At 43.1% G+C, this 12,715-nt stretch overlaps 1 protein-coding gene across 11 annotated transcripts in view; it reads left to right on the forward strand.

Annotated features, from left to right (window-relative positions):
• chd6 (chromodomain helicase DNA binding protein 6) overlaps nucleotides 1–12,715 on the forward strand; it is a 107,136-nt gene that overhangs the window by 25,718 nt on the left and 68,703 nt on the right. For all 11 annotated transcript variants that reach the window (XM_021568393.2, XM_021568392.2, XM_021568383.2 and 8 more), the window contains exons 3-12: nucleotides 1,853–2,433; nucleotides 3,136–3,295; nucleotides 3,638–3,787; nucleotides 4,532–4,597; nucleotides 6,487–6,545; nucleotides 6,872–6,989; nucleotides 7,204–7,290; nucleotides 7,484–7,618; nucleotides 7,891–8,012; nucleotides 11,821–12,064. In XM_021568393.2, coding sequence (XP_021424068.2) covers nucleotides 1,853–2,433; nucleotides 3,136–3,295; nucleotides 3,638–3,787; nucleotides 4,532–4,597; nucleotides 6,487–6,545; nucleotides 6,872–6,989; nucleotides 7,204–7,290; nucleotides 7,484–7,618; nucleotides 7,891–8,012; nucleotides 11,821–12,064 — 1,722 coding nt within the window. The remainder of the gene's footprint in view (nucleotides 1–1,852; nucleotides 2,434–3,135; nucleotides 3,296–3,637; nucleotides 3,788–4,531; nucleotides 4,598–6,486; nucleotides 6,546–6,871; nucleotides 6,990–7,203; nucleotides 7,291–7,483; nucleotides 7,619–7,890; nucleotides 8,013–11,820; nucleotides 12,065–12,715) is intronic.

The following is a 12,715-nucleotide window of genomic DNA, read 5'->3' on the forward strand; positions in this document are numbered from 1 at the left end:
GTAGTCATTTATATTGTGTTGCATAGCGGTGCTATTACTGTTAGCCTGTGCCTGCCTAATTGCTATTAGCCTTTGCTGATGTGTAATAAATTCCCTGTTCTATTCCATTACAGAAAACCACTTCACTTTCATCTATTCCATCAGTCTACTTCCTATTGCCGTGTCTGTTTGTTGTGTGGTAATAAATGTGTGTTCTGTACATCTGTCTCCTACTGGTCATTCACCCTTCTAACCCGAGGACCCAGGCCGATTTGTACCTAATAATTTAAACTTTTGAGATCTCCACTATTTGGTGGCACTCTTTTTCATGAAGGCTGAACATGTGTGTTTTCCATCTCACAATCCTAAGAGCTCCATTCAAGGTGTGTGTGTGGAATTTTACTATCTGACCAAGGCTGTGTCCTAATGACAGTGGTTGGCCTTCTCTCTTTCAATGGTTCAACCAAGCCTGAAGACTGGCAAAAGCAGCTGTTGACCGATGCAGGCGATCGGGTAGCGTCTGTCCAATCAAATGCTAAATGGGGGAAATGCCAAATAGACCCGCGAGCTGGCAACGAACGAGTTACCACAGAGACTGCGTGTTTACGTTGCTGCTTCCCGCAGCTTGGTACAGACCCTGTTTCCGTGGCAACAGCCCTGATTCCAACTGGCGCTTGGGAGTCTGTTTCATTGACATTATCCTCATACCTGCATGAGGCAGGCTGCAAATAAACGCAGCGCGGCAGAAATTGCATGCCTAAGTCATCCCATATACCCCTCCACATGTGCTCTGCCTTGGTTTATAAATAACATGTTGCTCAAAATGGGCCCGCGACGATATTAGCCCATATCACATGAATCGTGCCATATCTGCCTTCTCTACACACAATTCTCTGCTGGAAGTGATTCAGTGCTCATGGATACAATTGGTGAAGCTATAAGAACATTATATTGTTGCTATATTAAAACTCAAGGACTTCTCTCTGACCTTATGTGTCCTTGAGTTTTAATGAGTTCTGGGTCTGCTTTTGTATCTTTGTAGCTGTAAAAGTAAACCTCTTGGCATGAGTCTTGACTAAAGTTATGGTTTCATGTGCTCATAATTTTGTAACAATATTAACACAAAAGCATTGAGGAACGGATTTAGTCAAATTGGGTCAGACCTCGACACCCTGGTGATGCATGCCGATTTCACCTGTGTGTTTGACCTTCACTAATGGATTGATTCAGCTCGTGTACAGATGGCTATGCATGCCAAAATCATGTTTAATATCTGGACACGCCCATAACAAATAATGCCTCCCCCCTCCCCCCACAACATCAGGGTTGTGCACATCTTTACTATATCACAGAATTGGTAGACCAGCGCAGGCCCTCTTGACTGACATCTTTCATTTCAAGGGCTAGTCATAATGTGTCATGGGAAGGGTATAGATTTTATTTCTCCGTATAATTAACTGCATTATGACAGCCCAGCAGTGCATTTGAGGAAGGGAGAGGGGAACATGGAAATGCAGAGGATTGAAAAAATTCAGAACCGTAAAGGAATTCTGAGAATGGAATTAAATATTCCAGAGGATTTGCAGGCTTTGGGGTTTTAACCTCTAATTTGATACATGAACATTTGTCATGTGCCAAATTTTACTGAGAAAGACTACACTTAAAGAAAGCCCAGTGGTAAAATCTGGTGATTTAGTTATTTTTCTAAAGCCATTGTGTATTGATTCTGAACAATGACTGGATTTGCATTTGCAGTAAGCCCACAGTTGTTTACTCTCATTATGAGTGGAAGATAGAGGCATGACACCCATTTTATTATTTTATCTTGGGTATTTTCATTGAGTCATTAACACATCTTCTTGTTTTCTTCCAGATGTCTACCATCCACTTACTAAAGCACACTCCAGCTACAGCAGCCTCTACTGCCACTGACCAAAATGCACAAACTCCATTTCCCAGCGGACCTTTAGGCTCCAAGGACCAGATCAGGGTCCTAGGAGGCGGGCAGATCAATCACTGCATGTCCCACGCCAAGCACCCCAGGATGGGCGAGGCGGGCACTAGTTCAGGCAGCCTCAGCCCCTGCGCCCCCTCGTCACCCCTCAGTAGCGAGGAGGACGATGGAGGAGGCGGGCGGCGGGCGAAGAAGAAGAAACGAAAGAAAAAAGACAAAAAGGGCGAGCCTGGTGCCGCCTGGCAGCACAAGGGCTCGGAGAAGGACAACAAACCAAAGAAAAAGAGGCAGCAGAAAGAAGGGAAGGAGCTGCTGCCATGCAAGTCTAAGGCGCCCAAGAAGTTGGAGGTCAAGGTGAAGGAGGTGAAGTCGCCGAAAGAGACACCAAAAGAGGTGAAGAGAGGGAGGAAACCCAAGGTGCAGGCCCCGCCCCTGGCCAAGCCCCCTGCAGAATGCAAGAGCGCCCCATCTCCTCCCAGGCAGAGGGGCCGCAAACCCAGGTGAGGAGCTTTTTACCGCTAGTGCTTTCACTCTGTTTCTCGATTGATGGGTCACAACCAGGTTCTCTTGGGTGGGTGCGGTTAAAGACTTGGTTGTATTTAGTTAGAGACATGGTTGTGTTTTTCTAGTTTGGAAGAAATGTTTGGAATGTTTGGAAGTCTCACTGCTGTAACTGCTTCATCTCCCCTCAGTTGGAGAGATTGGATTTTCCCCAAAGGGGGGATTTTTCCAGGTTGTACCATGTCCTTGAACCTTTTTAGGTGATGTAGTCGTGGGAGTTGGGAGTTAATATTTGTCCGGTGCTAATATTTAGCAAAATTCTGTGGTCTGGTTGGAATTTCCATAGCAGAGTGAGGGGTATTTTCATAATCACTCTGCAGGACAGATTTGAGAAATTAATACTGTGGGTAACCTTTTTTTTAAACCTATGCACTCTTATTTATCTACACACCCCCAAAAAAACATTAAAAAAACATAACCAAGAAAAAAAAAAGTCCCACTCATCCAGCTGTGGGTATTCTCTGCTAGTATAGCTGCTGAGATGTGAGGAGATAAGGCGGTAAATACACATTGCAGGCATGACCCACTGGTCAGCTGAGTACGGATTACAAACACTCCCTAGTTCCGACCATAGAAATAAAATTACTAGAATAGACATTCTCTAGTATTTATATGGTGCCAACCCTGCTGTGCCTCTACAGAGAGCAAGTCCTACAAGGGCCGGTACCAGTGGAGAAGAAGAAAAAGGGCAAGAGGAAAAGCGTGGCTGTCCTCCAGGAGGCTGGAGAGAGCGACGACGCGGCCTCCCTGTCCACGCTGGTCGTGGGGGGAGAGGAGAGCATCGACCCCCTTGACAACACTGTGAGGAACTGACTAACAGCATGAGGGCTGGGGGAAGGGCAGGATAGGCTGAGTGACACTTGCTTCTCTAAAACCTCACTATTACAATGTTTTTATGTGGTAGCGTACATTAGTGTAGCTGTGTACTGCCTGTAGTGTATTCTTAGATTTTCAATTTACTTGAAAGCGGTGGTTTGTTTAACACCACAATCTACTTACTTATCATGCTGACACTCCCCAAGTAATACTTTTTTATCAGTATACAGTATTTATCTACTTAGTACAGTAGCTATTGCTTGAATCGATTACACTAAGTTAACCCAAACCCCCCCCCGACCACCCGCTATCTTTTTTCTCTGGTAGAAGCGTCGCTCAGGGCGACAGGTGAAGCGCAGAAAGTACAACGAGGACCTGGACTTTAAGGTGGTAGATGATGACGGGGAGACCATCGCCGTGCTGGGGACAGGCCGTATCCCTGCCCTCAACGCTGCCACTCTCGCCTGGCAGGCTGAGGTAGCAATCTTGTTCTTGTCTTTGGCCTTGTCTGAATACTCCTACTATCATCCTAATAGGCCTTTTGTGTATGCCAAAAAGGTTTTATGTTACATTTTGAAAAACTAATTCAGACTTCATCTAGTATGAATTCGTTGCACTATTGAGGAAGAGAATTGTCTTTTCGGACACACGTGTTTGACAACAGCTGATTATGTCATACTCATTTAGACTTTTCATCTAGTATGAATTCGCTGCGCTATTGACGAGGAGAATCATCCTTTGACAACAGCTGATTATCAGATAAGAGAAGGAGCAGTGCCAAAATGATTGAATGGAGGGGAACAACCCAATTGCGCATTAGATGATGACTTCTCATTGTGGATGACTGTATGTTTGTTGCTTTTTGCAGTGGTTCTTAAACCAGTCCTTGGGGACGCCCAGACATTCAATGTATTTGATCTATTCCAGAGCTAGCACACCTGATTCAACTTGCCAACTAATGATCAAGCCCTTGATGAGGTAGTTCAGGGGGTCCCCGAGGAGAGGTTTGAGAACAAGTAGCTTACCGCATACGATTTTACTAAATAGTATTCTTTTAGTATGGTTTATACATTTAGTAAGTAGTTGGCTGCAAAGATTTTGGACACCGCCACAGTCTCTCCTCTCCCCCTCTCTCTGCTATGCCCAACTTCTGTCCCCCTCAGTAAGGCCAAACACACTCTTACCCTGCGTAAGTAATCCCCTCTCTCCCCTCTGTCACAGGAGCCCCCTGAAGATGAGGCAAACATCATTGAGAAAATCCTGTCGGTTCGTACTGCGAAGAAAGAGGTACACCGCCCGACACGCACACGTTTCCCCTATAACTATTTTCAGCAGTGGATGCCAAGATTTATTTTGTTGAACAACTGAAGGTCACTTCTGGTGAAAAATGACATTCTACTCCAGTTTATCTTCCTTTGAAACTCTTCTGAAAATCATGGACAGTTTAATTGAATATCTTGTGCTCAATGACATCACCAGCCAGTTAATCTGTATATTAACCCAAAAAACTATTTAGCTAGTGTAAATTTACTGTATCTTAGCCAACAATTATTACATACATCTATTAATAATAATGTTAGCTACACTTGCAGGATTACAAGCTAGCTAGCTACCTTAGAGGCTTGTCGGATGATCTGATGAGAATCTGAGGAAGATATGTGACTTGTCTCTCGGATCTTAAACGAAGGTCTCGGCAAAAAAAAAATATATTCAGTACTGGTTAAAAGTTTGGACACCTACTCATTCAAGTGTTTTTCTTTATTTTGACAATTTTCTACATTGTAGAATAATAGTGAAGATATCAAAACTATGAAATAACACATATGGAATCGTGTAGTAACAAAACAAGTGTTGAACAAATCAAAATATATTTTATGTTTGAGATTCTTCAAAGTAGCGACCTTTTTCCGCTTTGCACACACTTGGCATTTTCTCAACCAGCTTCGAGGTAGTCACCTGGAATGCATTTCAATTAACAGGTGTGCCTTGTTAAAAGTTAAATTTGTGGAATTTCTTTCCTCAATGCGTTTGAGCCAATTAGTTACTTTAAAACATGAAGGTCAGTCAAATGCGCAGTCGCAAAAACCATCAAGCGCTATGATGAAACTGGCTCTCATGAGGACCGCCACAGAAAAAGAAGATCCAGACTTATCTCTGCTGTAGAGGATAAGTTCATTGGAGTTACCAGCCATTGGAGTTACCAGAAATTGAAGCCCAAATAAATGCAGAGTTCAAGTAACAGACACATCTCAACATCAGCTGTTCAAAGGAGACTGCGTGAATCAGGCCTTCATGGTTGAATTGCTGCAAAGAAACCACTACTAAAGGACACCAATAAGAAGAAGAGACTTGCTTGGGCCAAGAAACGCGAGCAATGGATATTAGACCGGTGGAAGTCTGTCTTTGGTCTGATTAATCCAAATTTGAGATTTTTGGTTCCTACCACCATGTCTTTGTGAGATGCAGAGTAGGTGAACAGATCTCCACGTGTCGTTTCCACCGTGAAGAAAGGAGGAGGTGTGGGGGTGCTTTGCTGGTGACACTGTCATGATTTATTTAGAATTCAAGGCACAGCAAGGCTACCACAGCATTCTGCAGCGATACGCCATCCCATCTGGTTTTCTCTTAGTGGGACTATCATTTTTTTTTAACAGGACAATGACCCAACCCACCTCCAGGCAGTGTAAGGGCTATTCAACCAATAAGGGGAGAGATGCATCAGATGACCTGACCTCAACCCAATTGAGATGGTTTGGGATGAGTTGGACCGTAGAGTGAAGGAAAAGCAGCCAACAAGTGCTCAGCATATGTGGGAACTCCTTCAAGACTGTTGGAAAAGCATTCCTCATGTAGCTGGTTGAGAGCATGCTGAGTGTGTGCAAAGCTGTCATCAAGGATTTAACACTTTTTTTTGGTTACTTCATGATTCCATATGTGTTATTTCATAGTTTTAATGTCTTCACTATTATTCTATAATGTAAAAAAAAAAGGAAAAATAAAGAAAAACCCTTGAATGAGTAGGTGTGTCCAAACGTTTAACTGGTAGTGTGTGTGTGTGTGTGTGTGTGTGTGTTTATGTATCACACTCTAGCAACAAGGTGTCTGGATTAGCAACATGTTTGTATACTTTAGTTGATCTTTTAGTTTTTCTCTATTTTTTTCTATTTTTTTTCCAGGCATCCCCTGAGGAGACACCTGAGGAGTCAGAGGAGTTCTATGTCAAGTACAGAAATTTGTAAGTGTGCTTAGCAAGGTGGAAGGCCACAGTGACAGTGGTTATCTGATAACAGACATTCTGTAGCATCAAATAGTCCCAATTCCTTTTGAAGAATTCTTTGTGTATGACATTATGATGGTATAGCTCTCGAGAGGTTTTCAAAGCTGCGCCCAATCAAAAGGAGGATTTTCTCATGTTGATCTATGTTATATGATGCTATGGCCTGTGGGATTGCTTCTTAAATGGTGGACTAGTTTAATTTAGTGCATTGTGTACACACTACTTGAGATGCTTTTCCCCTTGAATTTATAACTTGAACCCCCCCCTTTTACTCTTGCTCACAGCTCCTACCTCCATTGTAAGTGGGCAACCTTAGAGGATTTGGAGAAGGACCCTCGCATACACCAAAAAATCAAGCGCTTCAGGACTAAGCAGGCCCAAATGAAGCACATATTTGTTGAGGTGAGCCTACTCACATCTCACATTTTTCTGAATTTTTTTGGGTGGATATTTTATGTTTGTATATAAAAATGTACTGTTGGCTACTCTGGGACAGTTTTTTTTTTTTTTAAATTTGTGGTTGTGTACATTTTGTACTTTGCATAAAACATTTATAGCTATGTAAAGTATCACATGAAACACATATATATTGATTGACGTCTACTCCTCCATGTAGCCTGATGAAGACCTCTTTAACCCTGACTACATAGAGGTGGATCGAATTCTGGAGGTGGCCATCACTACAGACACAGAGACAGGAGAGGTGAGACAGGGAAAGCCAGTTACTCACCACCACTGACCTTTTTTATGCAAGCGTGCGTGTATGTGTGTGTGCGCGCACATTTGCTTCAATCAGTGTATCTGACTCACTGGCTACATTCACATAGTATGTATCCGCGTCTGACTGACTCATTGACTGACTGTCACTCTATATCCGTGTGCGTGAATGTTTACAGGAGGTGACACACTACCTAGTGAAATGGTGCTCCCTGTCCTATGAGGAGGCTACATGGGAGCTTCAAGAGGATGTGGACCCGGGGAAGATTCGGGAGTTCGAGGAGATCAAGAGGATCCCTGAATACAAATTTGTGGTGAGTGTAATTAGAAAGTGCCTCCCGTGTAATCTACACAATGTAGATTACTGGTCCAGTCGACTTCTCTGTTTGTGTGTGTGTGTGTGTGGTTCTTATTTGAGATGGATAGTCATCCTTGTGAGTGTGTGTGGCTCTTATTTGAGATGGATAGTCATCCCTGTGTGTGTGGCTCTTATTTGAGATGGACAGTCATCCCTCTGTGTGTGTGTGTGTGTGTGTGTGTGTGTGTGTGTGTGTGTGTGTGTGTGTGGTGTGTGTGTTCTGAGCAGGAGAGACCGCAGCCAGACAAGTGGCAGAAGCTGGACAAGTCCAAAGACTACCGAAATGGGAATCAGCTGAGAGAGTACCAGCTGGAAGGCATGAACTGGCTGCTCTTCAACTGGTACAACAGGTAGGACACCTATCCCCCTCTTCCTCCTCAAAATCTTGACATCGTCCCAGTGGGGACATGTATAGTAGACTTGCTGTCTTGTCTTAAAGGGATACTTTGTGATTTTAGCTTCTCCAGATTCAGATGAACTCATGGATACCATTTTTATGCCTCTGCATCCAGTATGATGGTAGTTTTACAAGCTAATGCTAACTAGCATTAGTGTAATGACAAAGGCTGTGTTCAAATACTCATACTAATTGTAGTATTTTTGACTTACATTGAGTATGTAGTATGCCTATTGGTCCTAGTGTGGATATAAATTCAGCAACAAAAAAAAAACGTCCTCATTGTCAACTGTTTATTTTTAGCAACCTTAACATGTGTAAATATTTGTATGAACATAACAAGATTCAACAACTGAGACATAAACTGTACATATTCCACAGACATGTGACTAACAGAAATGGAATAATGTGTCCCTGAACAAAGGGGGTTCAAAATCAAAAGTAACAGTCAGTATCTGGTGTGGCCACCAACTGCATTAAGTACTGCAGTGCATCTCCTCCTCATGGACTGCACCAGATTTGCCAGTTCTTGCTGTAAGATGTTACCCCACTCTTCCACCAAGGCACCTGCAAGTTCTCAGACATTTCTGGGGGGAATGGCCCTAGCCCTCACCCTCCGATCCAACAGGTCCCAGACGTGCTCAATGGGATTGAGATCCGGGCTCTTCGCTGGCCATGGCAAAACACTGACATTCCTGTCTTGCAGGAAATCAGGCACAGAACGAGCAGTATGGCATTGTCATGCTGGAGGGTCATGTCAGGATGAGCCTGCAGGAAGGGTACCACATGAGGGAGGAGGATGTCTTCCCTGTAATGCACAGCGTTGAGATTGCCTGCAATGACAACAAGCTCAGTCCGATGATGCTGTGACACACTGCCCCAGACCATGACGGACCCTCCACCTCCAAATCGATCCCGCTCCATAGTACAAGCCTCGGTGTAAAGCTCATTCCTTCGACGATAACCGCGAATCCGACCATCACCCCTGGTGAGCCAAAACCACGACTCGTCAGTGAAGAGCACTTTTTGCCGGTCCTGTCTGGTCCAGTGGACGGTGGGTTTGTGTCCATAGGCAACGTTGTTGCCGGTGATGTCTGGTGAGGACCTGCCTTACAACAGGCCTACAAGCCCTCAGTCCAGCCTCTCTCAGCCTATTGCGGACAGTCTGAGCACCGACGGAGGGATTGTGCGTTCCTGGTGTAACTCTGTCCCACAGGTGTGATGCTCGGATGTACTGATCCTGTGTAGGTGTTGTTACACGTGGTTTGCCACTGCGAGGACGATCAGCTGTCCGTCCTGTCTCCCTGTAGCTCTGTATTAGGCGTCTCACAGTACGGACATTGCAATTCATTGCCCTGGCCACATCTGCAGTCCTCATGCCTCCTTGCAGCATGCCTAAGGCACGTTCACGCAGATGTGCAGGGACCCTGGGTATCTTTATTTTTGTGTTTTTCAGAGTCAGTAGTAAGGCCTCTTTTGTGTCCTAAGTTTTCATAACTGTGACCTTAATTGCCTACCGTCTGTAAGCTGTTAGTGTCTTAACGACCGTTCCACAGGTGCATGTTCATTAATTGTTTATGGTTCATTGAACAAGAATGGGAAACAGTGTTTAAACACTTTACAGTGAAGTTATTTGGATTTTTACGTATTATTTTTGAAAGACAGGGTCCTGAAAAGGGCCGTTTCCCTTTTTTGCTGAGTTTAGTTAGCATGCTAAAAGTTCCCAGATGTCGTACTAAATTCGCCAAAATACGAAGTATACAAGCTGTGGACACTGCTTTTCTGCAATTCTTCAGAAAATTCAAAAATTCTTCAGAAAATCAGCATAGCTTCACAAAGTTTTCAGATTTAAAGAAAAAGGCAGAAAATCTGCAGCCGTAGTCCGACGAGAGCGGATACAAATTCTAATACGTACATTTAAACAAACAAGAAAAAGGTCATGTCTGGTTTGCTTAATATAAGGAATTTGAAATGATTTTTCCTTTACTTTGATACGTAAGTATATTTAAGCAATTACATTTACTTTTGATATTTAAGTATATTTCAAACCAAATACTTTATTTATTTATTTATTTTGCGGATAGCCAGGGGCACACTCCAACACTCATCATGTACAAACAAAACGTGTGTTTGAGTCCACCAGATCAGAGGCAGTTGGGATGACCAGCGATGTTCTCTTGATAAGTGCGTGAATTGAACCATTTTCGTGTCCCGCTAAGTATTCAAAATGTAAAGAGTACTTTTGGGTGTCAGGGAGTTCATTATTTTCTTTAGGAATGTAGTGAAGTAAACGTAGTTAAAAATATAAATAGTGAAGTACAGATACCCCCAAAAATGACTTGGAATATTATTTTTTACTGAAGTACTTTACACCACTGACTGGCCCTGAATAAAATAAGTTGCGTCGTGTTTCGACCAAGGCAATTCCTGTAAAGGCATATTTCTGTTTTCCCTGATCAAGTGTGGTAACCTGTGATATTTTTTTGTCCACATAAATGACTACGGTAAGTTTGACTTGACTGTATTGCAATGTTGAACGCAATTTAACTTGCAATTGTGCTTCCTGCCACACGCCGTTTTGCATGTCTCTTTCAATGCGGCAAAATGTTTAGAAATGACTTTTTATTGTCCGGAACTGTAAGTCTTAGGAGTTTTTTTTTTTTTTTTTTTACCATGTTGCCTACATATTGAAAAGTGTCTAAGAACCTGGAGTGGATTTCATTACTCAAAAGAAAGGCTACAACTGCTTCTCTGGTAGTGTAACGAAACATCATGTTTGATTTTCTAACGATGAACACAAATCAGATCGAATCTTCAAGTGCAGAGAAATTGGTCTGTTTGGGCAGTTGTGTTGGAGTATAATTTTTTATGACAGATTTGAGTAGCTTTTTCTTTTGTTGTTTATCCACTCTGATGGACAATACAGTGGTGTTGCATCCCTTACAAGAGGCTCAGACAGCTGTTCAGTTTGTTCACATCAAAATCACAAATGGTTTGTTGTGCCCAGAAATAAATAAAACATAATGAAACCAGGCAAGATCAAAAGGCGAGATCAGGTGTTCAAATTAACCAAATATGTATGGTACACTGATATCAAACAATATTTCCTTGACTGGAGGTTTTCGGGCACAGTCAGTCTTTACGCTAAGCTAGCGCTAATGCTAGTTAGCATTGGCTCACAAAGCGACCTCGAACGTCCATCATACTGGACGCAGAGACATAAACATGGTATCCATGAGTTCATCTGACTCTGGGGATGTAGATAAATTGTTATTGTCCCGAACTATCCCTTTAATCATTCAAGGCTGAGATGGAGGGTATGACAACTTTTGGTGTGGTGGACTAACTTTAAATTGCTAACCTGTGAAATATTTGCATCAAAAACATTTGTTAGATATGTTGTCATTTAGTGCATCGCGTTTCGCTTGGATTGTAAACAGGTGGGTTATTGTGAATGGGAGGGGCTGGGGACTGGCTTTGGCAGAGGCTTATTAAGGATTGTTACTTCCGCTCAGAACAGATTTGAAAACCTTAGCTCCCAGAATCAAACTGAGTTGGACAGCACGTGCACACACAGCTGGACAGCACATGTGAGATTTGGTTCTATGTTCCGAGATGACCTTTTACTCGCCTTCTATGGTAAAGGTCATCCCCCGCACCTTTTGTATTTTTTGATGACATTTTGATTTTGTGTTTGACATCACCGTGATTCCTGCATCTTCCCGTTTGTTACAACAGTTTTCCTACCTCTTGCCATACAGGAAGAACTGCATCCTGGCTGACGAGATGGGCCTGGGGAAGACCATCCAGTCCATCACCTTCCTCTTTGAGATGTTTTCCATGGGCCTGCGGGGGCCCTTCCTCATCATCGCCCCCCTCTCCACCATCACCAATTGGGAGAGGGAGTTCCGTACCTGGACGGAGATCAATGTCATCGTCTACCACGGCAGCCAGATCAGCCGCCAGATGATCCACCAGTACGAGATGTACCACAAGGACCAGCAGGTGAGCCAACATGGAGGGTGTGTGTGTGAGGATGTGTGAGTGCAAGGGTTAAACCTCTTCTTCACTTTGACGGATTTCCGTTAAATGACGCCCTGGCAACCCCAAGCTTAAGCCAATTTTTTAAAAGATGCTATGCTGCATCTGTTATGCTACAGGTTATAACGATTTTAAATGAATTATATTTGGGGCTCCCAAGAGGTGCAGTGCTCTAAGACACTGCATCTCAGTGCAAGAGGCGTACCTGGTTCAAATCCAGGCTGTATGACATCCGTCCGTGATTGAGAGTTCCATAGGGTGGCGCCCAGTGTCGTTCGGGGTAGGCCGTCATTGTGAATAAGAATTTGTTCTTAACTGACTTGCCTAGTTAAATAAAAAAATAAAAAAATATTTCAGATGGCGTCAACACAATTTTATTTTAATACATTTTGGAGTAGAATATCCTTTTAAAAAGTCACCCAAAGTGACCTCAGTTGTTAAGCAAAAAAATCTGTCCTTTTCAATAAAAATATTAATTCAATAAAAAAATAAGATTCCATATGACGGAAATACGTCGCAGTGATGGAGAACTTTAACTCTGGGTTTCCCATCTGGATTTACCTAATTGAAACCCCCCCCCCCCAAAAGACTAAATGCATCAAATGCTACAAATAT

This window comes from Oncorhynchus mykiss, chromosome 17, assembly GCF_013265735.2.
Source record: "Oncorhynchus mykiss isolate Arlee chromosome 17, USDA_OmykA_1.1, whole genome shotgun sequence".
Lineage (NCBI taxonomy): Eukaryota > Metazoa > Chordata > Actinopteri > Salmoniformes > Salmonidae > Oncorhynchus > Oncorhynchus mykiss.